This window comes from Haemaphysalis longicornis, unplaced genomic scaffold (genome assembly GCF_048455015.1).
Source record: "Haemaphysalis longicornis isolate Haplotype H1 unplaced genomic scaffold, Haemaphysalis longicornis Haplotype H1 scaffold_3, whole genome shotgun sequence".
NCBI classification, from domain to species: Eukaryota; Metazoa; Arthropoda; class Arachnida; order Ixodida; family Ixodidae; genus Haemaphysalis; species Haemaphysalis longicornis.
The window spans coordinates 43734995-43760600 of NW_027526335.1; the positions used below are offsets into that span (position 1 = coordinate 43734995).

The following is a 25606-nucleotide window of genomic DNA, read 5'->3' on the forward strand; positions in this document are numbered from 1 at the left end:
ATGGAATGTAAGAAGCGCTAGTGGCCGCTGGTCAATTAACTTCGCAAGCAGTGGCCGGGCGCCGCTTGTGCCGCCATCACGGTATTGACGAAATACATTATTGTTACTAGAGTAATCAAGAGTAGGCGCCTAGCTGAAAGCGAGCTAGAAACACGGCGACACCGGAATCACTAAGGACAGAGTCATTCTTTTTGCATAGAATTGCGAAAGTATAAGCATCGGATGTTTGTCGCAACCATCGGGGGTGGGTTCTAGAACGGCTCCTCAAATAGACTTATTTTCCCGCTCACAGCAAAAAAAAATCAAAGCCCCTTTCTTAAGGGAGCCATGAAGCCAAAACAACAAGCTTGATTTATTAAAAAAATTGGTTGGTGTGAAACTTGAACACATTTCGGCAGAGCAGCAGCCAAATCCTCTAACCACGGCGGCAAACCGGCATTTTGGAAGAAAAGCCCGGCCATCTCCACTAACGTGAAACCTGGGGAGGGGCGAAGCATGCAGTCTATAGGTGTATTCTTGGCGCCTTGGCGTTTTTGCCAATGGAGATGAAACCGTTTGGGGGTAGAGGCATACAGCTTTGCTGCACAAGCTTCGTGTCCTTGAAGTAGGAAGCGTTCTAGCGCGAGGCGTAAACGAGTGTCCCGGTTTCTTCTTTAGTGCCCGTTACGTTCGAGCGCGAGGCTTGATTTGATTGATGGATGGATTGATTGTAGGCGTTTAACACGCCGACGCAACTCCGGCGATGAAGCGCGCCGTAGTGGACGGCTCCGGATTAATTTTGACCACCTAATGATCTTTAACGTGCCCCGAAATCTCGTACTCACGCGCGTTTTTGCCATTCGCCTCCACCAGAAAAGCTTCGAGCGCAAGGCGTAAACGAGTGTCCCGGTGTTTTAGTACCGTGACTACATGAGACGACGATTGCGACGACGACAGGAGACGCCGACAGCACAAGCCCCTAAGGGGCTTCGCCCCTAAAAGACTGCTTTGCCCAGATAACGATGATACCAATTTTACCGCAAGCTTCAAACAAATAACGGAGATATTCAAGAAAAGATGTGAAGCAGCAGCGACTCCCCAGCCAATTTCCGGCAACTTCTTATGACGTCCCGGAATTTTTTTGGTGCGATTGTCGGCCGCCGACTTAAACTACCGCGGTGACACCTGACTGGGCGATTGTAGTGGGGACTCAAGTTCGGTTTGAGCGCATCATCACTTGAACGTGCAGGTATACAAAAGTGATAAGTATATTTTTGTTTCTGGTCCATATGACGTCACTCCTACCCATAACACGTCACTGTAGCGCGAAATTTGAAAGTTTTTAACACTTCTTGCGTTTTTCTTTTTGATAAAAAACGCCTTTCATGGCTGGTGTTGAGCTGAGTGAGGTGCTGAAGCGTAGTTCTTTCAAATTAAACGAGGTTCTATTTTGTCCCCCCTTTCAGAGAAAGATGGATAAAACGCGAAGATTTCTTCCACGCAACTGCAGTCAAAGTCAATGTCCGAAATCACAGCTTCGACGGTGTCGTAATGACGCAATCGGATGGACGTCAACTTCATAACGCGAGGGATCCAAGGTTCGGTCCTGACCACGGGAAGGTTATTTTTTTCTTGAGGCGCTTGATGTGCATTCGCTTATCATCATCATAGTTTTGTGAAAGCCATTGTGCAAGTTAGCTTTCCTGCGGTGCATCTTGCTCGACGAACGACGCTTTCAGCGATGCATTGAAAGCTTCGCTTTAAAAACGACGAAAACTAGCGCCATCGTGACGCACGCGGAAATCGCATGCATGAGCACTTGCCTTTGCGAACTCGGCCTACTGAGGCTGCAAGTTAGGAAAGGGCTCCAACGCGAAAGTGTATCAGCGCAATGCGCCAACCTGACCCTAATCACAAACGAAGAAACTCCACAGCAGCTCTCAGTACAGAAACTCCGCGGTTCAAACCATGCATGTCGCTTCACTCTGTTTTTTCCGGCGAAGAAGAAAAGTGCGCTGGAAAAATTTTCTTAGTGCTGAAGGTGTTGGCGCGGCCGAGCGAGAGTAATTGAAGGCGTCAGTTTTTCAGGGGTTTGAGGGGGAGAAGACACATTTTGCGCAATATCAGGGAGTACATTTGTGCCTTGGAACTTTTCTGGCGTGCTTTTTTTATTTGCAGTCGTGAATTTATATGCTAGACTAACCCCAATGATTCCCGTGCTTACCATTACTAGAATTTGCAATAAACCGGTTTCCGTTCGTCTAACGCATATAGTAAAGTTAGTGCATTACTTATAAACTCAAAGTGCGCGAAGAGAGACAGGGGACAACAAAGAAGAAAGAAGGTGAGTGATAACAGCTTGTACTATCTCTTGTACCACTCCTTGTCTCACTATCAGTTTTTAAATTCTGATGCACAGTTGTACGTCACCATATTTTGTATTAGAAAAATTTTTACAACCCTAATTCTGCGCAGACCACCTTTATTTTGCGCGCCACAAACATTATTGAACTTCGACAACCATTTGTTTACTATGCATGCGAAGATGGCACATGACAACCGAATAAACAAGAAAAAAAAAGAGACTACAATCAACCGAACAAACTCCAGCGCCGTTATTAAGTAAGATAGCACGGTCACAAACACACGTGGATACCGCGAAGCGATCTCTCATCTGTTATCCGACTAACTTCAGATCCTCTTCCGCGGCGCCTTTCACTGCACAATTACTCCGCTCACTTCGAATCCTTAATGGTAATTCACCAACTGAGACACCCTCTTATGATGCCAGGGCAAGTCGCCAAGCTATACCATTTCCTTAATTTCTCCCCGGTGGTCGTTTAATTCCTGTTACCCTTAAACGATAGCATGTACCTTCGAATAAGAGCATTGCAAGAGTCTCTGAGAGAGACGGCTCCTTGCTAAGACGGACAGCACGTAAAGCAGAGGGGAAGAAAAAGGAGATCGATTTGTCCCCTCACTCCTTCTGCCGTATTTTATCTGTTTCGCTTTGTCACCCGTATACTCGCTTAATATTTCGCCTGCAGACGCTCGACCCGGCTCCGTGCGCAGTCTACTCACCACTGCGAAAAGGACGACGATGCTGAGCAGCGTGATCTTGATGCGGCTCAGCCAGAGCTGCCTGGGCGTCAGCGGCTTCTCCTCGGACTCGACGTCCACGATGTCCGGCTCGGCCGCATCGTCGCGGCTGCCTAGCGAAGAGCAGCGGCGGGAGCGCGTCGCCGGTCCGGGAAACGCCAGTAGCGGGCTCGTCTCGTCGGGCACGGCCAGGCGGCCATTTTCCACCTGGTCGCTCATTTCCATATCACAGTGCGCGGCGCAAGCGGAAGAAGAGGCACGCGCACCACGGAACAACCACCGCTCCGCCAGCGTTGTGGCGCCCGAAGTCCTCACAGCATAACCCACTGCCTAACCACACGCAAGATCGTCCGGGCCACCAACACGGTCGACGCCGGTGTAGGGAAGTGCAGTTGACAAGCCGTCTCCGCCGCTACGTTCCGGGCATGTCGCGGAGAGGTGCCGATAGCTCGCTAAAAGCCGCTGGTGCTCCGTCGGACGTCGTCCTGATTGCAGACTTGGGCTTTGTGGAAAGAAGACCCGATCGCGGCTATGCCTCTCCGGCCGATAACGCGCCTTGGGCCCCTTGTTTCTGCTCGAACAGATGTTTTCGGCCGCCAGTGGTAGCCGCCGTCATTGTTTACGGTATCTGGAGGCGGGCGGCGATAATGACCGGACCGTGCACGCCTTCTGTCTTACCACACCGGCCCGTTTGTCCACACGACGCTATACTAACCTTTGTTCCGTTCTATTTAGTGCAGTCGGCGAAGTTCGCTTGCCGCCGCTGTACTGAGCTACCGCGCCACGTATTGTGCGTGCATGCACGACCGCGAGTCGGCTGCCGAAGAACGAGATAGACACGCGCGGACTCGGCGGTGATAACGCGCGCGCGATCGGCCCCGTTCGCTTTGCGTGATTCTTTCATCTTAGGGAATAACTGCGGTTGGCAACGCTGCAAACGCAGTGGCTCGTTCCGGCGGCACATGCTTCTTTCCAGGGGCACAAACACGCAGAACGCGCATTTGCTCTACGAGATTTCAGTTTTGGCGAGTTCCCTGACACAGCCAAAGGCGCTCACTGTGAGATATTTACGCACGAACAAGAACTGCATAGTCATCGATCTCGCAGAATATGCATATTATATAGATTACCGGAGCCGTCATCAATAAATTATATGCAGAAAAGTGAGGAGATATCTGGCTGTCCAAATCCATCGTTGATACCCCCCCCCCCCCCCCCCCAGCCCGTCCAAACGCTCAAATAATGGTTACAACCTCCTTTCGATGCATTCAGAGGGCAGCCTCTTTTTGTTGTATTCGCAGCCATTAAGGACCCCTCGAATCAGGAGGTTCATCCCAGTGCTTGGCCAATAGGTTCCTCTAATTGCCCATACTTTCCCTGCTTAAATTGCTACGCACGTAGTTTTACAATGGGACTTCAACTTTTCGGCAAACTATTTATAGTCTTACAAAGTTCAGCGGGAAGCATGAAAAAATGGTACATTTTTAATCATTTCGTCATTACTTTGTGAAAAAAAAAAATCAAACGGGAGAAATTATCTGTAAAGGTCCACATGGATGCCCAGCGAAGCTATTTAGCACACGACACTGGGAAGAATTTTAAACAAAGGTACGAATTCAATATTTCGAATTAGAATGAAGACGGGTAAATTAAACTCGACGTAATAATAAACTCGTCTCAGGGAACAACTGTCATATAATTTTGGTTGGAAAAGTTTTCATGAAATACAAATTACAGCCGCTATCTGTAACAATACTCCTCCCGTAGACGCCCGTGCATTCACAGGAGGCTGTAATTATGTAACGTGTACAACTTCTATGTGAACGAACTAATTACTACCGGTAAATATAACTCGGAGCCCTGAGTCGTCTTATCGACCAATTTTATATTTTTTTGGGGGGGGAAGGGGGAAGTTTTGATAAAACGAGAGAGAGAGAGAGAGAGAGAGAGAGAGAGAGAGAGAGAGAGAGAGAGAGAGAGAGAGAGAGAGAGAGAGAGAGAACACACGTTTATTGGGAAAAAAAAGAGGGAAAGAAGTCCCCTTGACATGACCGGAGGCCTCGGTCAAGAGGCGGAAAAGGGATGGGAAGTAAGGAGTGGGGAGAATAGGGAAAGAAAGGCAGCTAGAAGCAGTCCTCAATGCCGGCTTCTCTGAGTTACATCCGTTTCCTGCTGAGCGTTCATCATTAAGGCGGCTTTGCCGCACGGCGTTCGTGCTCCCGCACATAAAATGGGCACGGAACCACAGCTGCATAAAGCTTCACTTTAAAACCTGACATCATTTAAGTGTCGTAATTTGGTAGACGTTGTCCGCAACGTATGTGATAGGGAGAACTAAGGGTCGCAGGACGTGACGCGAACCTATCAGGATAGATGAGGCAAACCAGGTGCTTCTATAGAAATTGTTGCACATCCCCACCTGGCGCACGGTGCATAGCTTATCAACAGGGCACAGCAGCTGGTACGCCGAAATGAACCATGCTAGAATACTCCACGACGCTGGACAGCAAGTGTTGTGCTGGTTGCATTGCAGGATGTCGAGGAAAAAGATGGCTCAGTTTTAGCACCTGTAAACCTCGTTGAAGAAAAATGTTCAAGGAAGGCAGATTTGGATATTCTTCCGTAGAGGTAATTTCGGTATATATATATATATATATATATATATATATATATATATATATATATATATATATATATATATATATATATATATATATATATATATATATATATATATATATATATAATATCACAAGTGAAAGCTGAAGCGCACCCACAGACAGCCCAGGCGGCCTGCCATCCATGGCGAGATTGAGCGACCAAGCACCGGCGAAGCAGCCGTTGAACCCTCGCCTATAGTTTCGTGGTACCGCAGCGGATCACGTGGCGTGACGTCACATCTGCCATTGCGCTCCGGCGGCTCAAGGTCATTGCGACGCGATGAATTCCCTTGCGAGACATTGCGTGGTCGAGCTTTCGCTCTAAAAGAAAACGCGAAAAAAACCGAGCTTTCCATTGGGGCGCACACCTTTGCTTTAGTCACTCAATTTGTACGCAGGGCCCAATTTTCCTTGAGTAACGTGCCGCCTAGCATCGTCCACGTGCTCTCCTCAGACTATACGAGGAATTCACCTGCGGCGTACGATATCGATAACGTATATCCCTGATAAGCCCGGTACTCGAGCCACACTAAGTCGGCGTCGCTGCGGGTCTTCGTGGTGAGATATCGTTGTCAGTGAAAAACAATGTGCAAATTGAAGCCGCGTAATGTCAACGAGGAGAGAGATTAGGGTGTGTGCTATCAATCAAGTTCCCCCTCACCGTGGCTCCAAGCGCGAACAACGGGATTTTATCTTTCAGTGAAACTTGAGCCAATTACATCGACGGCGATAGCAGCCAAAAACCAAGTGGAGACAAAGATAAAATTCAGAGGCTTATTATCGGCCATAAAAACGAACTGCTCTGGTAGCAGTGTCCTGTTATCACTATTGTTTCGGCTGTTCCTCAGTAGTCTGCAGTACTACTGCCTTGGGCCTCCCGAGACATGAAACACCTGCCGTCTGGAAGTGAAACCAAAGACGCTTCATTTGACTGAGAACGCCAAACTCCTGTAAACGGCTCTCGGGTTAAGGGCTACTCGGATTTTACTAGCACATATTTTGCCTCTTACTGGCTAATTTCCGCAAAGCCAATTTAAAAAGCCCGAATGTGTAGTGCTGTGGGAATGGATCTGAAATCCGACATAATAAGTTTCTCGATTTTAAGAAGTAATAACTATTTTGGAGAAGTTATCTATTGAGTATAATATGAACTAGTAAAAATGATCTTACCAATAAAGTTAGCAATCTAACACGATTTTACTAACGTCTAAAAAACGGGTAAAAAGAGGAAGCAAATGACAAAGAGTTAAGAGAGCGCTTTGAGCCAATGGCTGCGACAAAAATAATTGAAGATTCATTGTTGGATCTTTAAGAATGCGTGAGATGCCCGTCCCCCTTCATACTCTGAAATTAATTTTTAATGAGCGGTTTTAGCACACGTGCTTCTGTAAATAAAACGGAAGCCGCAGGTATTTGCCAGGAGTACCGCACCTAAACAAAGGAGAGAAATAATCTAGGTTGTGGTTACAGATGTGCGGTATCAAAGTTGGCCCTCAAGCTCAGTAGTGTTCCACCTCAATATGAGGTAGAATTCCAGTACAACTCAGTGGCTAGTTTGGGGACGTACGCATAATGCTAATCACAAGCTTGATCATTGTTTTTTAAGCCAAGTAGTTTGGGTTATTACACCCCTCCATTTTTAATGTGAACATGAACCACAAAAGCAATAGTTAAGAAGTTAATCTCCAAACTTATGATAATTAATCATCTGGAACGTAGGTATCCTATCGCATATACTATCTGCCTGGACCATGCCGAGAAAAAAGCATTCAGGGTGCTATCGCAGGGAAAATATTTTGCCTCGGCTCCCCAATTCACTGCATAGTTCAGGAACCCACCTTTATACCGCACCACTGTCGCTATTCTATTGCAAGCCGTACTGCTACCGAGTTGAATTTTGTGCATAGCGCTACTTTCATTGCATGACGTATTTACGAATATATTTGAATGCGTATGTATGTACATATTTTCTCGGTGATGATTTTACTTAAGCGAAAGAAATGTATGCGTAGATCCGTCTGTTCGAGTGTGGGATTTACGTATTGATTTGAGTTGCTTTCGCTGACGCTGCTTTGTGTACGCTGCTCTCTGAAGAGGAGTCAGAGAGTATATCAAGCTGCAGGATGCCCTGCTTCGTTTTTCGAAATGAAAACAAGCAAAAGAAATAAAAAGGAAAGGAAGAAAGCCTTTTAATCATATATATATATATATATATATATATATATATATATATATATAGTAAGGCAATGAGGGGCTCGTTGAGGAAATACAGAAAGATAGGTCAGCAGTCTACAACGCAAAGGAGGCATAGGGGTGTGGTTAGGCTCTTTTCTTTTTCACTACAGTTAATTAGGTAAACATTTTTTTATTATACAGAAGAAAGAAAGAAAGAAAAACACGCGCCCAGAGTGGGGACCGAACTTGTGGGGACAGAGTGGCGCCCAGAGTGGGGACAGAGTGGGGACCGACGCTTGAGGGCTACCACCCTCAAGCGTCAGATACACTTCTAGTAAATATAAATAGCCCAGAAAGTGAAGGAGAACACAGTCGCCCAGATAGCCGAATTGGTAAGGTATTCGACATGTAATCGAAAGGAGTGGGTTCGGTCCCGACTCTGGGCGCGTGTTTTTCTTTCTTTCTTTCTTCTGTATAATAAAAAAATGTTTACCTAATTAACTGTAGTGAAAAAGAAAAGAGCCTAACCACACCCCTATGCCTCCTTTGCGTTGTAGACTGCTGACCTATCTTTCTGTATATATATATATATATATATATATATATATATATATATATATATATATATATATATATATAATATATATATATATATATATATATATATATATATATATATATATATATATATATATATATATATATATATATATATATATATATACAGAAAGAAATGCCGGCAGTCTACAACGCCAAAGAAGGCATAGGGGAACGGTTAGACTATTTTTTACCGTTGTGACGTTACATTATTTCTTATTAATTACGTGAGAAAGAAAGAAAAACACGCGCCCAGAGTGGGGACCGAACCCATGCCTTTCGATTAGATCTCGAATGCCTTACCAATTCGGCTATCTGGGCGACTGTGCTCTCCCTCACGTTCTGGGGTATTTATATTTATTACAACTGTATCTGACGCTTGAGGGTGGTAGCCAGCGCCACTCAGACTACACGGGGAGAAGGGGACCTTCTTTTCAACACCCGGGGCGTGACGCGAACGTCTACAGCCTGTCATAAGCGGGTAACTGGCGGGAAACCCTCTTATGCTACCTTGGCATCAAGGCTGCCAGAACCGAGGCCCTCGCTAAGCTTTCGCATGATAATAGGTTTTTTTGGAAATGAGGGGCTCGTTAGGAAATACAGAAAGAAATGCCGGCAGTCTACAATGCCAAAGAAGGCATTGGGGAACGGTTAGACTATTTTTTACATTATTTTTTATTAATTACGTGAGAAAGAAAGAAAAACACGCGCCCAGAGTGGGGACCGAACCCACGCCTTTCGATTAGATCTCGAATGCCTTACCAATTCGGCTATCTGGGCGACTGTGCTCTCCCTCACGTTCTGGGGTATTTATATTTACTACAACTGTATCTGACGCTTGAGGGTGGTAGCCAGCGCAACTCAGACTACACGGGGAGAAGGGGACCTTCTTTTCAACCCCCGAGGCGTGGCGCGAACGTCTACAGCCTGTCATAAGCGGGTAACTTGCGGGAAACCCTCTTATGCTACCTTGGCATCAAGGCTGCCAAGGCTTTCTGTATATATATACAAAGGGGGTGTATTGCTCAACGCAAAGTAGCTGACGAAAGGCCTTTAATGAGCGTTATCCAAGATGGAGCGGGCACAAGATGGAGCGGGTTCACAGACGCGCGCATGTCGTCTTCGTCGTCGGTGGTTTTCGTTCTGTTGTCACTGTCGATGCTGCTTTCGCGGCTGCGGAGTCTGGCGCACTATCGTGTTTCGTTCACTTTCGCCTGTACCATTCATTTCCTTTACAATATATATATATATATATATATATATATATATATATATATATATATATATATATATATATATATATATATATATATATAGAGAGAGAGAGAGAGAGAGAGAGAGAGAGAGAGAGAGAGAGAGAGAAATGGAGGGGGAAAAGGCCAAAGTGCGCGACGACGGTGATTTAGTGCAGATAGAGTATAGAAGCAGCCTTGGAGCCACTGTGCGATTATAAGGATTTACGGGTGATGTAGTGGAAACGTGGTTTCGGGCGCATACCTATCCATGAATTGATAAGAAATTTTACCCCTTCTGCCCTGTAAGGGCAAGCGTAAATTAAATTATGAGGTCAGCACGCCTTATGATATATGTATCCGAAAGCATTACAGCTCAAATGTCGAACGTGTCCTCTCATCAGCATCATTTTCCATTTGGGTCTTTTCTTCAAAATGCAGACACCTACTTATCGCTCTCTACCTTTTCCGTACTCAGGCCATTCTTCTTGTAATCAAGTTTGTTGCATTCGATTCAGTTTTCCCGCGCTCGCGTGCCTCTCGTTGGGACAGTTCGTACAGTCCTAGAGTGGATGCCGCTACTCTGGAAAGCCAAATAATGCCGCCATTTTGTGGAAACGTACTTTATTACTTGCCTTGGTTGCTATTTCTCTAATTAACGTGCTCGTATTACTCATGCAGGCCAAGTAAATGACCACAACCCATGTTTTTAAGTCGAAGGTCACAACGTATTCACTATACGTTGTATTCATTGAAAAGTTTGGCTGTCAATTTATTCGCTTGGCAACATTGAAATGGCCACGGACATGGCGCGGCTTGTGCCACTGTGGCCGCACGCCGAAGAAACATATTACACCGGCGTGCGCCGTCTCCTCCGTTTCAAACCTATTCTCAACGGTGGTGTCAACAGAGTTGTTATTAATCGCACTAACATTGGAGTCGAGGCATTACTTTGCGTTCGGCGGGCTAGAGCTTGGAATATCCAACCCATATCATGCTCTTAGCTCGGACAAGTACCGCCATCCCGCGGAACCCGACGTTACCAATGACGGCGCACTCACATGGTTGCCTGCATGCGTGCCTTGCTATCGAATACAGGCTAAAGGTTCTTCTCTGGTAAGCTACAGGGATGGATGCGCCGTAATATGCGTGTGCTCGTCTCACAATCTTCAGACCCAGGTTTAAATCCATTTACTTTTAAAGCGAAGCTTTATTGTCCTCACTGATACCATTGCACGACACTGCGTCTGCAAAAAAGCTAACTTTCTCTGACGATGGCGATGAGTGATCGTAGGTGAGTGAAAGAAAAAAAACGCTTCTCGTTGCCGGAATCGGCGTCTATCCGATTGCTCCATTTCGACATGGTCAAAGCGAACGCCAAGCAGCAGGTACCGATTCGCGCCGTACACCCAAAACCCAAGCGTTAGGCCTACGGAATGCACACCTTAGAGAGATGCTGCGGGTATTCTAGAAAAGTGGCGCGTGCCACCAGAGTAGCACATACTCGCAGTGTGAGATTGGCCAACCAGAGTCCATCACGAGAGAGAGAGAGAGAGAGAGAGAGAGAGAGAGAGAGAGAGAGAGAGAGAGAGAGAGAGAGAGAGAAGGGGGGGGGGAGTTTCTGGCAGGCCGTGAAGGCAAGTGCGCCATAGAATTGAGGCACCCCGCACGTCGTCAAAGTGCAGGGCGAGGCGAGGCCATGGGTTTAGGGAAAGATTTGGTGGGAGCAGCTCCGGTCTCCCAGGTGTATGGAATGCGTGGCGCTAGGAGGTGTTGTGGGTGTGACAAGTGGGACGACCGTCTGGCGCGAGGACATCTCCAGTAGGCACGCTTCGCGTCAGGAGAGGCGCCACACACACCTGACAGAGGTCTGGTACTCCGGTGCCGGTCATAATGTGGTGGTAATGAGATTGCAAGGGAGGAAGAGGGCCTGTGCTAGGCGAATACAAGCATATAAGCACCATCGCGGCGTGTAAATCGAGAGTGGGAGGGGAAGGTTGCGCCGGGGAAGGCGACGGTCCGGTCCTTCTGTTGTAGCCTGCGAGCCTTCTGATGTGCGGCGCGCTCTTCTTAAGGGTTGTAGTCCGGAGGCCACGAAGGTCACTCGGAGCTTGCAGACAAACAGACAGACCAATTCTGCAGAAATTCAAAGAATTGTCTACTCATGCGTAGCATTCTTGTGCCGCTTGTCTTGAGTAGGAGTGTTTTACAGCCACTTTTCTTCGTTTTTCCAAATCCTGTCCGACCAGTATCTCCATTTACGCTATCATAAGGATTACAGGTAAAACTTCCGCGATATCTGCATTATTGTGGAAATGCAGGGAGTTACACGGTTCGCCATTTCCCGTTATTTTTTTTGTGTATTTTTCTTTTTAGTTTTTTACAGTTTTGTTCGAGGAATTATCTCCATTTACGCTATTACAACGATTACAGGGGGAACTTCCGCGAAACCTGCATTGTTGTGGAAATGCAGGACGTTACACGGTTCGCTATTTTCCGTGACTTTTTTTACATTTATGTTTTCAAAATTTCGTTCGCCCAATTATCTCCATTTACGCTGTTATAACGATTACGGGTGGAACTTCCGCGATATCTGCATTTTTGTGGAAATGCAGGGCGTTACACGGTCCTGACTGGGGGAAAGGGGGGAGGGGTACCGGGCAAAAAATGCTACGCATTAACAATTTGGTTTTGCCCTCTCGAGACAAAGATCCCTCATGCCAGGGAGCTGCTGGTCGCCATCTTAATGAAGGTAGCCAGGGCTTGCTGCTGTTGTTGAGTTGCCCGCTCAGTCAGCCACTCCCTGCATATGTTCAGCTGCTGGTTAGCTTGCACGAGCGAGGGCACGGGCCCTTAAATGCCCTGCGATATCCTGGTGTACGAGGATATCGCAGTCTAAAAAAAAGAAACACACCCCGAGGGAAGATATCCGGCAATAACCGTTTTATTTCGCATGAGACTCGAGTGTATATATATACTCGGAGCGTATCGCCGCCACCTTGTTGGGCAGTCTTCAGGCCAGACGCGCGCATTGCAACGCATGAGTACACACACAGGCACGGCTCTCTAGTAAAAAAAGGTGCTCATCGTGCTTTTATTCGCTGGCAGTGATGCACACCTTGGATCTCTTTCGCGGTGGGTCATCTTTCGCGGAGCTCTCCTTGCCTCCCGACGACGGTTCCACGCTCACCCCCGGGATCTGCGAAGGAAACACAAAGCGAAACGAGCGATAGAACCATTAGAGGCCGGCAAGAAATTTGTGCGGCCAGCGTCGATGCAGCGTTTCGTAATCCCGTTAGGCGGGGAAATGTGGCGGACGCAAATGCGCTCCAACAGCGACGGCGCCGCAACAAGCGGACCGCATCGCAGATGAAATTGCGGGATGACGCAAGCTTCAATTTCACGACAGTTCCGCTACACAAAGTAACCTCGCTTTTTATTTCTTTTTTTTTAAATCTTTCATTTCTGTCTTCCACGTGGGAAGAGCGACAAGCAGGCAGCTTGAGGCCAACACATACACGCGAGCAAATTATTCGCTGCAGGAGGTTTGACGATCCCCAAAAATGCTTTGCCAGGTCAGGCCGCCGCTAAAAGCATTCTCATAACGTCGATCGGTATATTGCCCCCGGCGAAACAAATCGAAGATGAAAGAAACGGGATATCAACAACAACAAGACAAAAGGGACGCTGACGCGAGGCCTAACTGCATCGCAACCGTTATTTCGTTTGCCTCGGCCGTTGCCTGCAAACGGAAAATCAATACTTGCGCAGAGAGCGCAAGCCCTGACGCGAAGATGGCTCCCGACAGATGAGATCTCCCAAACAAACACACATTGGGATAACGAGCCTCGGCACAGAAAACGGGCACGAGAAATGCATTATGGGGAGTTCTCCAGCAAATGGGTATTTCGGTGCTTTTACTCCCCCTGAAGAGGGAGTAAAAAGCGTGCACTCGCCGGGAATCAAACGCGGCGAAAAAGGGGACCTTGTCTCCGATACCGGCCGCTCATTTTTAAATTACACCGGATACGACGCAGAGCCACACTGGTGGCGCTGACGTCGTTCGCACGCCCTGACGTCACACCTACCAACGTTGGGAGTCGAGACAGCTGCTAGCTACCCCGTTTCACGGAGTGGACGTAACGCCTGTTTTTAACGATTCAGACGCGAATTCAAGTTCTGATGGCTATCCACTTCCTTGATAGCAAATTTATGCAGACTAGGGAAGTATACATTCATAATATTTCTTCAAGTAGGGGTGGCAAGGTCGTATACTTTACAGGTCGCGCGTATACAAGGAGAATGCCACGAACCTCAGCCATAAATTTTCCCGATACATGCTATCTGTGTCATAACAACTACATACGGATACGTATATAGAACACGGTAAAGCTACTAGAAGCGCTCTGCTGGGACTCACCAACACCTAGCCAAATGCATCCAATGCGTAAGTCAAGTGGATAGATTCGCCGCCAGACAAAAATGCCTCACTACGAATTGGCTTACTATAATCGGGTACAAACTAAGCCAATGATTGGTTGTCGATGCATTCGCAACCCGATATGCATTCACTCAGACGCACAAGTTCAGGTAATAGAAACAAAATACAATTTCCCACCATTGGGCAAGGGCGAAAAGCTACATCGCCAGTTGGGTGAACCAGTGTCTCGAAGCGTTACGCACTGCATTTTCACACGTCAATCAAGATCATATGTTGTAATGTGGCAATAAAGTACGGCCTAAAACAAATGTACGTTAAATTGCGGGTATCATCCAGTAAACCTTCGCTTCACTCAATTCGTCCTCATGATACTTCACTACGATTTAAGAGGGCGCGAAATAACACCGAGCTGCCCCACCACCTCATACTTGAGGAGAGAGAGAGAGAGAGAGAGAGAGAGAGAGAGAGAGAGAGAGAGAGAGAGAGAGAGAGAGAGAGAGAGAGAGAGAGAGAGAGAGAGAGAGAGAGAGAGAGAGAGAGATTATTCGAGCCACGGTCACTAAGGGTTGGTGGCGGCTAGGCGAATGCCAGCCGCGACTTTGTAGCTCTGCGTACCGGGGTCTCCTGAATCACCTGGCTAGTTACACGAACAATCCTACAATAAGAAATACCAAGGATTATCAATAAGTTGTTTACAATATACAGATCAATCTTCGCCGGCTCAATCCAAGAACTTCGGGGTCCATGCTGTAATTTCCCGAGGACAAAAAAGCAAGGTTCGCCTAGATGACGAAAGAGAGGAAAGGCAAAATGGCAACAGCCTGGTTTGCAAACCTACGAATTAGGAGGAGCAGAATGAGCCAACGATGGGCAACCGGGAAAGGGAAGAAAGAAAACAACGAACTACCGTAGGCTTTTCGCGGAGAGCGAGCGGTGGTTTCAGGAAAAGGGGGCAGTATTCTAAGTGCGATTCACAGAATTTCGCAACTGGCGCGACAGCTGCGTCACAGAACAAGCGTTCAGTCTGGCTGCCGACGATGTGGCATGTTAGCGCATTTTCTACAACCTCTGGAAATCGCGACCCAATAAAAACGTGCGCAGAATGACGCGTTTCCGCGCGCGTTTTCCGTCTCTCGAGAGCGACACGGTTTCCGCCAGGAACCCGCCCGAAAGCTGCCGGGTCGGTGTCGGAGAGGGATTAAAAAAATCAGCGCCCTTCCACTTTGTGAAAAAGGATGACCAGCGGAGCTAGGGGCAGACAAAGAAGTACACGAAACAAACACGTAGCAGGAACTCAGTGCGATGATAGAGTCGTACGAGCACGTAATTTCAGTATTTTAACAGCGAGGCAGTTGAGCAAATCGTTCGTGTATGGTGTCCGCAGCTAAAAATTGCTTTGTTTTAGCTGTGGTTAACCCTAGTTGATAGCGAAAGCTTCCTCCATCGCACACGGCTCTGCGCCGCACGTGGCCTCCTGGCCTTCCTTCGTGGCGCGCGCTTAACGCTGCGGCGGTGGCCTCCTCGCCTTCCTCCGCCAAGTGGCGACACTGGTCCCGCGCACGTCTCCATTTCCTCCTCGCCTGCCTCTCCCCTCCCGGCTATCTCTCCCCGCCACCGGGCCGCTACTACGCGCCGGGCGCTTGCAAAAGGGGGTGTGGTTTGACCTCTAGCTCTTTAGGTCAAAACTGGTCACTCCGTGAAGACTGCCCGAAGCAGCGTAGTGTAGTTTTCGCTACAAAATACCAAGAAAATGCCGAGCGCACGCCAGCGCGTGCCTCGCGGCGACCACCCGGCAGTTAAAAAAAAACAAGAAAATGCCGAGCGCTCGCGAGTGCGTGGCTCGCTACGACCGCCAAGCGTCCTCGGCGCACGTTTGTCAAGCCGAGCATAATACCCACTTAGAGAGACTTGCCAATATTGGCAAAAAAAAACTCCAGCGTTCGCCGTAATCGTGACAACACTCGCGCAGAACGAGAAAGACACGTCATAGCGTACGCCCCTCCAAGGTGATGTCCAATGTTTATCACTTCCAAAAAAATCAAGGAAGCTCACACTTATAGCAACAATGATGGAGTATAGGTCCTTGCGGCATCGAAGAAGCAAATTGGCTGCAATCGTGCATTTGAAGGGCCCCTCAGATGGGGTTTTTTGGGAGGTCGATGGTATCGCACCGCAAAGGCTATTTATTGAACTAATCTGTGACGTACTAGTCCGACCTTGATTTATGCAATTTTCATAAGCGTAGAAACACCACAAATCTACAAAAAAAAAACATCTTTCGAGTGTGACTGCGTTTATACAGTGGAAGGTATTTGAGGTATACCGGAAAATAAAGCAATTATACACCTTGATCGACGCTCACCTGTTCTTGATGGAAGGATAGAGTGAGCGACGGAGAAACGACTCGCGCGGCGCGAGAGATTAGCGCTCCGTTTCTGGCCCACGAGTTTCATCGGTTTCATTCCTGTTTTCTTGGCTGCTGCAACCGAAACAATTTTTTGCACTTTCTTCTGTGATTCACTGTTTCGAGCGTAGCATCAACGTTGTTTCTGTTACCAGGTAAAGAGGATGCGCAGCCCGTGATTGTGGTAATCACAACTCCTGCCAAGGAATTTCATTTCATTGCTTCCCGTCAAGTCATGATCGTAGGAAAATGTGGTTGGATGCGCTCGGCCTTCTGAGCAAACCGTCTTGTCCAGTGTCCTCTGCGCACTTTACCGTTTACCGTGTTACCGAAAACAAGAGTTTTCGCTTGCCGCTGAAAACGAAAGGACATGTTTTAGCACTCCGTTCGCGGCTTTCGTATTACGGGTTAGCAGCTGCTGTAATGCAAGTAGCGTTATCTGGCGAATTGGTGGTCTCCAACCAAGCTACACAGAAGTTTGTTGTGGTTCGCTTCGCTTGAAATAGCTTGAATAGCGGACGTTTTTGACTATACTCTCACAATAATATTGTTTGAAAATAGTGGTACTCATATTCCGTAGAGCTATAAAAAAAGAAAACGATGTTGATGCCGTCATCTGGTGGGAATAATTACCACGAAATAACGCGTTAACCAGAACTCGCGCCTCCGATAAACATTTCGGCATAAAATGCGTAAAATATGGTGTAATAATTACGCACTAACCTATATCACCTTTCCCAGCACAATTTTAAACGCGTAAGAGAGCCTTGTGAGTTTATAAACGCATCTGAACCGTTTGAGGCGGGCAAGCACCAGCGTGAGTAGGCACGGAGAGGGCGCCCCGGCTAGAGTTCCTGTATATGCTCCCTACGGGAGCAGAGTTGCGCATAGGTCCGCCATCTTGACCGCTGAGCATCCAAAGCAGCGTGGGAAAGCCAACCGTCGGGCTTGAAGGAGTAGTGCGCACCGCGCGAGGGGAGCGTGAGCGCGCCCCGACGTCGCTGCTTTTTTTTTTTTTGTAACGCGCGCTTTGCTTTATTATTAAGGGTGTTTTCCTATAACGCATATCCTAATATCGGGAAGATATGGCTGTGCAAAATGTTCCGAAATGTCCCTCCAGGTCTTAACAAACATATACGTGTTACTATAAATTTAACGAATTAAGACGTGACTCGTTTTGCTCAATAAACCTCCATACTGGTTAGATGCCTGGTATAGAATCAGCACGCGCGTATATACACACTGGGTTATTTGGAACTCAACCTACAGTTTTTGCAGTCTATAGTGCATGTCGGCAAACTTTCATGCCTTGACAACGTAAAGTGATGTGACCAGGCATCTAACCAGTATGGAGGTTTATTGAGCAAAACGAGTCACGTCTTCGTTAAATTTATAGTAACACATATATGTTTGTTAAGACCTGGAGGGCTATTTCAGAACATTTTGCACAGCCATCCGATATTCGGATATGCGTTATAGGAAAACTGCACTCAAGAGGAGGAGGAGGAGTAAGGAGAGGAGGGGAAAACTTTGTTTAACAATTAAATCGATCTGGTTAGCCTGGGGAGGGGCGAACCATGCAGTGTATAAGTGTATTCGAAAATTGCAGGTCTCTCTCTTGCCACACGGCGTGTTTCAACCCTTCCAGGCGCGAAGAACAAATCCTATTCTACTCGGGATGTTCTATGATTTTAAGAAAATTACTTTTACTCTCTTGTCCTGGACTGAGGACCCGGCCCACTAACCAGATCGATTCAATTGTTAAACAAAGTTTTCCCCTTCTCCCCTTACTCCTCCTCCTCCTCTTGAGTGCAGTTTTCCTATAACACATATCCGAATATCGGGAAGATATGGCTGTGCAAAATAGAGCTAGGCGTCAGCTTCTCATGTAAACATTCGAACAAAAGGAACAGTGAGCTGCTAATAACCGACAACAGCGAAAATGGAAGACCAAAACAAATTCTAGGCCTTCAGGGCTGTCGGCTTGACCGCGTACTGAAGTTGTGCAAAAACGATACTCTTCATGTACTAGCGTGTTGCGGCTTGTCGCTCTCGCGCTACGAACTACGAATGCGACATGGCAGCTGCGCAAAATGTACGAAAGACGCCGACAGCAGAGGGCAGCAGCGGCGTTGCAGCCGCATCGCCGGCTTCTCTGCGGTGCGTGATGCTTTTTGTGCACGTGACGGCGATCAGCGAATAGGGTCGTGAGCGGCGAATGGGAATCAAAGGCGCAACTCTTGCTCCAGGAACTCTAGCCCCGGCGAGACTGGGGCGCCCTCTGGCGGTCGGTTCGGGAACCTGCCCCTACGTGAGTCGTGACACCGCCGGACAGACAAGGCTCGACTTAGAGCAGTTCCGCTGTTAAAAACGCGTGAGGAAACGCGTCGTTCGCTGCATATGCGTTTCGCCCTCGTCCGAACACAGGACGCGCTTGCCACCTTCCTCTCCACACCCGTCGTGGTGGCACAGTGGCTATGGCGTTGTGCTGCTGAGCCCAAGGACGCGGGCTCGATTACCGGACGCGGCGGCCGCTTTTCTGGTAGAGGCGAAAAGAGAAGATGCCCGTGTGTCGAGATTTCGGCGCACGTTGAAAGTCACCAGGTGGCCAAAATTAATCCGGAGCCCTCCACTACGGCGCGCCTCATTGCCCAGGTCGACGCTGCTCTTCCATGCAGGCGGCGCAGCTGCCAGCAGCTTCTCTTTCACGAGAGGTCCCAAGCAATTTATCAAGAGAGCGACGATAGCTATGTAAACCGCGTATTTCGAGGATTCTGGTCACTGGTCCGATGCCAGCTTTCGTTAGAGTGAGCGACCGATCTCGATTGTGCACACCCAACAACCAATATCGGTGTCCCCTCCAAAGTCATGCTACTCTAGCCGAAAAACATTTGGCGAGGCCATGCTTCAAACGCACACTGCTGCCACTGATGTTGAAAAACAAAAGTATAGCAGCCTGCTTAATCTACAGCACGCTTTTGCGTGTTGTAGACAGAGCTCGACAACAAAGAGATCAGTTGCTTCTAAGCACGGTATCGCACTGAGACGACAAGAAACGGCGGGTTGAGTTATTTGGGGAGGGGTTAAAATATCCAGCAGACTATGGGCTGCCCAGCGCCCACGGCTTGCTTTCCATTTGTACTCGGTGCCTGCAGTGAACTCTTTATCAAGCTGGAGCATCCGCAGTGTTTGGCGAGCCTGTTCACTGGCCGCAGCGTGAAAGAATACGACGATTTCGAGGGCCGAGTTAAGCCCGGGGCTTACGATTCTAATATCGCGCTCGCGCAGGCAAGTTCGTCGTGCATGCATAATCTCCGCGATACGGCAGGTCAAACAATGAAAGCGCCTCAAAGCAGCATCGCATGTGGTCAGACGGAACACGGTGTGTGTGTAGCAACGGCGTATTGTTTCGCCTAATCCCGGGGGAATTTTCTGTACTCAACTTCACGACGTATATGTACACGGACGTATATAAGCTCGCAATTGTAATTCGCTGGAGCGTAAAACGCGCTGCGATAAAAAATTCCTGCGCAAATCCGCCGACCTCTTTGTGGCGAGGTGTATGTCGGTCGAGACCAAGCACGGCAATACAGCCCCCAGGACAATGCGGACACACGTCGCCCAGTCGATCGTTCAATGTCAAATCGTGATATTGCATGCGCTGCGTTCAAACAGGTCTGCTGTTAAATGAGCCACTGAGAGAAAATAAACCTTGGTTGCATTAAAAAAAATACTAACCTTTGGTAACTCGCCTTTGCATTCCCGAAAGACGCTTTATTAACTGAGGGAGAAAAAAAGAATTTCGCGCTCTACGACGTCAGCAGAGAAGCAACAGCCGGGATACTGAAAACAACGCCATCAGTGTGTTCACTTCACGTTATCATTCAAGTGATACGATCAAACTAGAGTGAACTATCAAACGAAACAGGAGGCCCCACTACAATCGCTTAGTGACGTTTCTTGGTGGTGGGTTGGGTCAGCGGCCGCCAATAGCAAAAACAAGATACTGTGACGTCATAGAAAAATCGCCGGAGAGTAGCTTGGCAGTCGGCAGTCACTGTTTCATAGTTTTCTTTAATAACTCAATTGTTTGTTTGAATTTTGCGGTAACAATGGTATAAGTGTTATTGGGAAAAGCACTTCGTCTTCACGGCCCCCTAAACTGGATCGTAAAGTCGCCTAAAGGGGCCATGCACCTAAAATACAAGTTTGTTTTATTCGAAAGATTTCATGTTGTGCAGTGCCCGCAGTGCCTGTCGGGAAGCATACGATGCTTTATTCACTGACAAACTAATCAGTTTAAGCTAAAATTTTGATTCTCCCGCCAAGTTGTCTTTTCGTGGCGTCTGCAATGACGTCATATGTGCTGGGGAGCCTTGTTTACCGTTAGTCAACCTAGATGGCGCCACCATACCGCGGTGTGCCGCGTTTTCTGCCTTTATTTTTGAACGTATTTGTGCCTGGCTTGTTTTTGTTAAGGTAGAAAATAATCGTTTCGTGAAACATGGTGTTCGCTCGACACATATGGTCACGTAAGACCCCGTCGCTTACGCCAATCAGCCAGTGTCGTCTGAGACAGCCCCAAAGCGCCGCAGTGCTGTGCAGCTAAAACAGCATAGTGCGCGCAGTACCAACAGCAGTACGCATCGTTACTTCTGTTTACGTGTACTTTCGTAACTTCCACTGTTTACCACATAATTCTCACTGCTATAAAAAGAATGTGCTCTAAATGTGAGCGCAAGCACCTCGTTCGACAAGCTTATAGGCCCTGCTAAATTGCGTTTGTTTTTGCCGGCCGCAGCCAATCGCAGAGCTGTCACATATGACATCATAGGTTCTGTTGCGGGAGATGAGCTAGTGGGTCGCATGACCATTCATTTTTCCCCCTCATTATGTAGCTTATTTGAGCGAAGTTTACGTTAAAAGTGGGGTCAGTATACGATTCTAACGAGCAATATTTCGAATGAACGAAACTTGTGTTTTGCCTGCATGGCCCCTCTAAGCCGGCGCGACATTTCAAATAAAATTAACAAACTGGCCAGTCATACACGTATATTATGGTATACGCCGGCGGGTCAACGGAGATCAAATCGTACACTTATCACGCGGCAGTCGCGTGAGCGAGAGACGGGGCATTTCTATTTGTTCGCACGACTTGCCGATGGAAGCAGCAAAACACCGGCGATATCGGTCCTCTCAGATAAAAACAAGGAAGGCCAATTTAGGCGCCAGTCGTTAACGCCCCCACTGATTAATCTACGGCGCGCCGCGGCGACGACAGAGGAATGACGCTGTTGTTGACTTCGAAAGCGGGACGTACAAACAACGGCGCCCGCACGTAACAATACAACGCACACGACAACGGACGAGCCTTAGGAAATTTTTCGCTTGTTTGCCGTTTCGGCGTGAACCCGGCTTATCCCATAGTGAGAGCAAATATTTGGAGACTTTAAGCACAGCGGTGGCTCCACAAGCCTAAGCCTTAAATCGCACAATTTTTTCTTTTGCAGCACAGACTGCAACTTCGAGGGAAATAAAACTGCGCGAAAGACGGGGGTTTGCGGAAGGGTACACTCGTAAGAAAAATGCTAGTAAAAAGGTAGTAACGGGCCGTATTTACTAACTTCTTACGAACTTTACTATCCCCAGAATGGTAAGCATAGGTCCTGCCACTAAGTATGGAACCTAAATGCGATCTATACTGGTCTATACTGTGCACTTAGTACCTGCTGCTTGAATAAATACAGCACTCTCCGACTCCAAATCACGATTAAAAAAGTTCATGCAAATCTACATGCTCACATTAAAATGCGGAATTCTAAAATTACCGCTAAGATATTTTCTTTTTGCGAGAAACCCACTGACTCTATCAGAGGACTTTCGCTGAGTCCTCTGAGTCCTCTCTCTCCTCTAAGCAAGAGGAGGAGATGTATTTATAAGGTAACTAAGTTGTACTCGCTCTCCTCGTGCATCCCGTTGGTTTTCTTCCTGAATTTATTTGTTGTCTAAGTGTGATATGTGCGTGTTAAATACGTCTATCTGGGACTGCGCGCTCACCCAATTCCACGTTGTCACGCGTAGTTTTTTACTAGGTTATGCATGGCAAGTTAGTAAAAGCATTAAGTACCTAGTATGTACTGTGACAAGTAACTGGTTGGTGTTCTGTTAGTAAGTGCTACGACCTTTTTTTTTTAAAGAGCGCTGGATTGGAATGGTTAAATATTCATAGATCCACTACTCGCAGAAATGATAGAAAAAAAATTCGGAATATTTAATTCTGCTTCCGCGCTGTGAAGGCGACGCGCACCGCCGCGTCGCCGCGGTGCGCGTCGACACCGCGCGATGCCGGCACCGCGCAGTTTTCGGCACCAGTGCAAGGAAACACCATGCGCCGGCTACGAACTGAACAGCAAAGACGTCGAACACGCTAAGTACGCAAAGTTTACAAGCTGCATTGCTCACACAGGTACCCCCACGTCTCCTGCCAAACGAATACCACCGACAACAGCAGCGCAGGATATCGTTTCCGGTTCCGAAAACGACTGACGTCACCCTGAACCGGCCAGACTAAGAGCTTTGTGGGGAAGTATTCACAAAATGATGGGGTGTGCGTGGTCTGCGGAAAAGAAACAGAAACTATGCTGCACATAGTGTTAGAATGTGAGGGTATCCATCCAAATCTACTTGAAGGGAATATTCGGCTTTCAGAAGCCCTAGGATTTAAGGGTATCACAGAGGAAGTGAACTTGAAGGCTGTCGAAGCCACGAAAAGAAGATTAGAATCCTGGGGGACAAAAGGCAGAGAGAAGAATATTGCCTAGGACAGTTACCACCTGTAACAGAAAAAAAAAAGTATTTTGTGCCTAATAAGCTTTTTGTGCCTGCCCTAAGCAGCGCTAGTGTTAAACCAAGAGTAAAACATGGGTGTATTAGACCTTTTTGGTAAGATGACATGTCATCACCCCGCTACAAAGGGGAAACCAATAGCAATCATCATCATCATCATCATCATCAACAACAACAACCATCCGATACACGATCTCCGCTCGCGCTCCAGGAGGTGGGGAGGAGGCCAGGGGAAGAAAGGAGAGCGTTCCCGCCATAGGCGCCGAATGGTTGGAAGGTGGAAAGTTCCCAGCGCGCTCGCCGGTGAACGCTCGCTCGTAGGCGCTACGGAAACAGCGGACGCAGAAGGGTTAGAACGTCAGCGCTCGCTCGCCCGTGAACGCCGAGAGCAGCGCCGCTATTTCATCAGACTTCACAAGCGTGGAACTGGCTTTAATTTTCTTCGCTTTCGTTTCTTCGTTTTTTGGCGCGAATTGCACGGACAGGCCGAGCGGCGACACTTCGCGCCACATCTTCCCAGAAACTAGAGTTCTCGTCATTTGCGGGCACCTGATTCTACTCACGCGACGACACGTTCACCAGTCACGCGATACGACGTCAGTGCCGGCAACGTACCGAGGTATGGCGTGGTGGTAACGGAATCGGCTCCCTACTCTGACCACCCTAACCGGGCTCAACTTAATTCCCATGCGAGCTCAAATGTGTTTTTCATTCATGTTTTCTTTAAACAGCGGCGGCCCTTTTCCGCACCTGCAACGCTCGTTTTTCGCACAATGGGACACTTCAGGCTTTCGCATAAAAAGAAAGAATTAAAGCCGTTCCACCCAAAGTGACAGCTCTCGTAAGTGCAGAGCAGTGATTCGCCATAATGGGCTGTACCGCCGTAACCCGCTCACTGCTACCACTCAATGCAATTCAAATTTCCGGCCTTCGCAGTGCTCGCGCGCCCCCTGCCTAAAACTGCGCCAGCCGGAGTTCTGTTCTTTTTGTGCTTGTTTAATTTCGTATGCTAGAGCCCTTCTGCGTCATTTCGAACGCGCCATTTTTTTCTGGCGCGGCTGGAGCCTTTCTGCGGCATTTCGAACGCGCCATTTTTTTTTTTTCTCGCGCGGCCGCTTTTTTCGCTTACTAACGTAAAGGCCAACCCAACGAGCGCTCCTAATTAAATGAACGCGGGCGCTGCCGGTTAATTACGCATGTTTTGCCTCAAAAGTACCTGCAGTTTTATTTGCGTTAAACAACGGGGAGATGTATGACAAGCGGCAGCGGTTTACGAGTTTCTAACGCTCATGACTATATAAACCGCTTGGCTTTCGAAGCCTCTGACTTACGCCGCGACGACAGCCGCTACGAGGGAACGCCGTGGGGCTCTACTTGGGTCCAGCGAGCGAGCTACGACGACAAGGCGAGCGCCTAACGCCGGCATTTAAGTCTGCTTAAGTGGTTTGGAGGTCTGGCGATTATGGAAGGCTTCTTTACTGTTACATCGCGTCTGTATTGTGTTTGCACACACACAAAAAAAAGGAAACAACAAAAAGCAACCAATACCGATTACTTATTAAGTTTTGGCTGCTCTTTGTTATTGCTGTTATCGTTGTTTTTTTCTTTCTCATATTGTTACCACTATAAAATGATGTACCGATTCCCCCGCTGCTGCACAGTCAACTTTGGTTGGCTTTAAATGGGATTGTCAGTTTCCTGAGGGGGAACGGACCCGGTCAAGCCGATTCTGTGAAGGCGTTTTGTCCGTGCTGCCAACATCTCGGAGAACGATGTTGACTAAAATAAGACTTGGTTTGATCTTTCTCCGTCCTTTGACGCGAATTGCTCCGACAGGCAGAGTGGTCGCACTTCAAGATGCAGTTTCCCCACAGTCCGCGGTCTCCTTCTCGTGCACCATTCTACGCACGTGCCGCCACGTGCACCTGTCGCGGCACACGCACCAGGCTGATCCTTGCTACTTTCCGCCAGGGTGCCGGGATAGCGCTGTGGTTAGAGCCCCTGACTGCTGCTCTGGCGACCTGGGCTCAATGCCCGCACGTACCGAACTTATTTTCTCTTTAAAGCGGCGGCCATTTCCCAACTTCTCGTGTCGGTGCCGATGACAATGACTACGCCGACGGTCTGAAGGTGGTATTTTTAGTGGTATTTTGCATTTTAAAGCTCTATTTGC

General features: G+C 47.9%; 2 protein-coding genes across 2 annotated transcripts in view; both read right to left on the reverse strand.

Annotated features, from left to right (window-relative positions):
- LOC144174348 (P protein-like) overlaps positions 1 to 3898 on the reverse strand; it is a 358011-nt gene extending 354113 nt beyond the window's left edge. The window contains exon 1 of the mRNA XM_077702998.1: positions 3061 to 3898. Within this exon, the coding sequence (XP_077559124.1) occupies positions 3061 to 3303 (243 nt within the window). The 5' untranslated portion in view covers positions 3304 to 3898. The remainder of the gene's footprint in view (positions 1 to 3060) is intronic.
- Positions 3899 to 12670: 8772 nt separating this feature from the next.
- The window catches only part of Dis3 (exosome complex exonuclease RRP44-like protein Dis3), a 47416-nt gene continuing 34480 nt past the window's right edge, over positions 12671 to 25606 (reverse strand). The window contains exon 22 of the mRNA XM_077703004.1: positions 12671 to 12941. Within this exon, the coding sequence (XP_077559130.1) occupies positions 12837 to 12941 (105 nt within the window). The 3' untranslated portion in view covers positions 12671 to 12836. The remainder of the gene's footprint in view (positions 12942 to 25606) is intronic.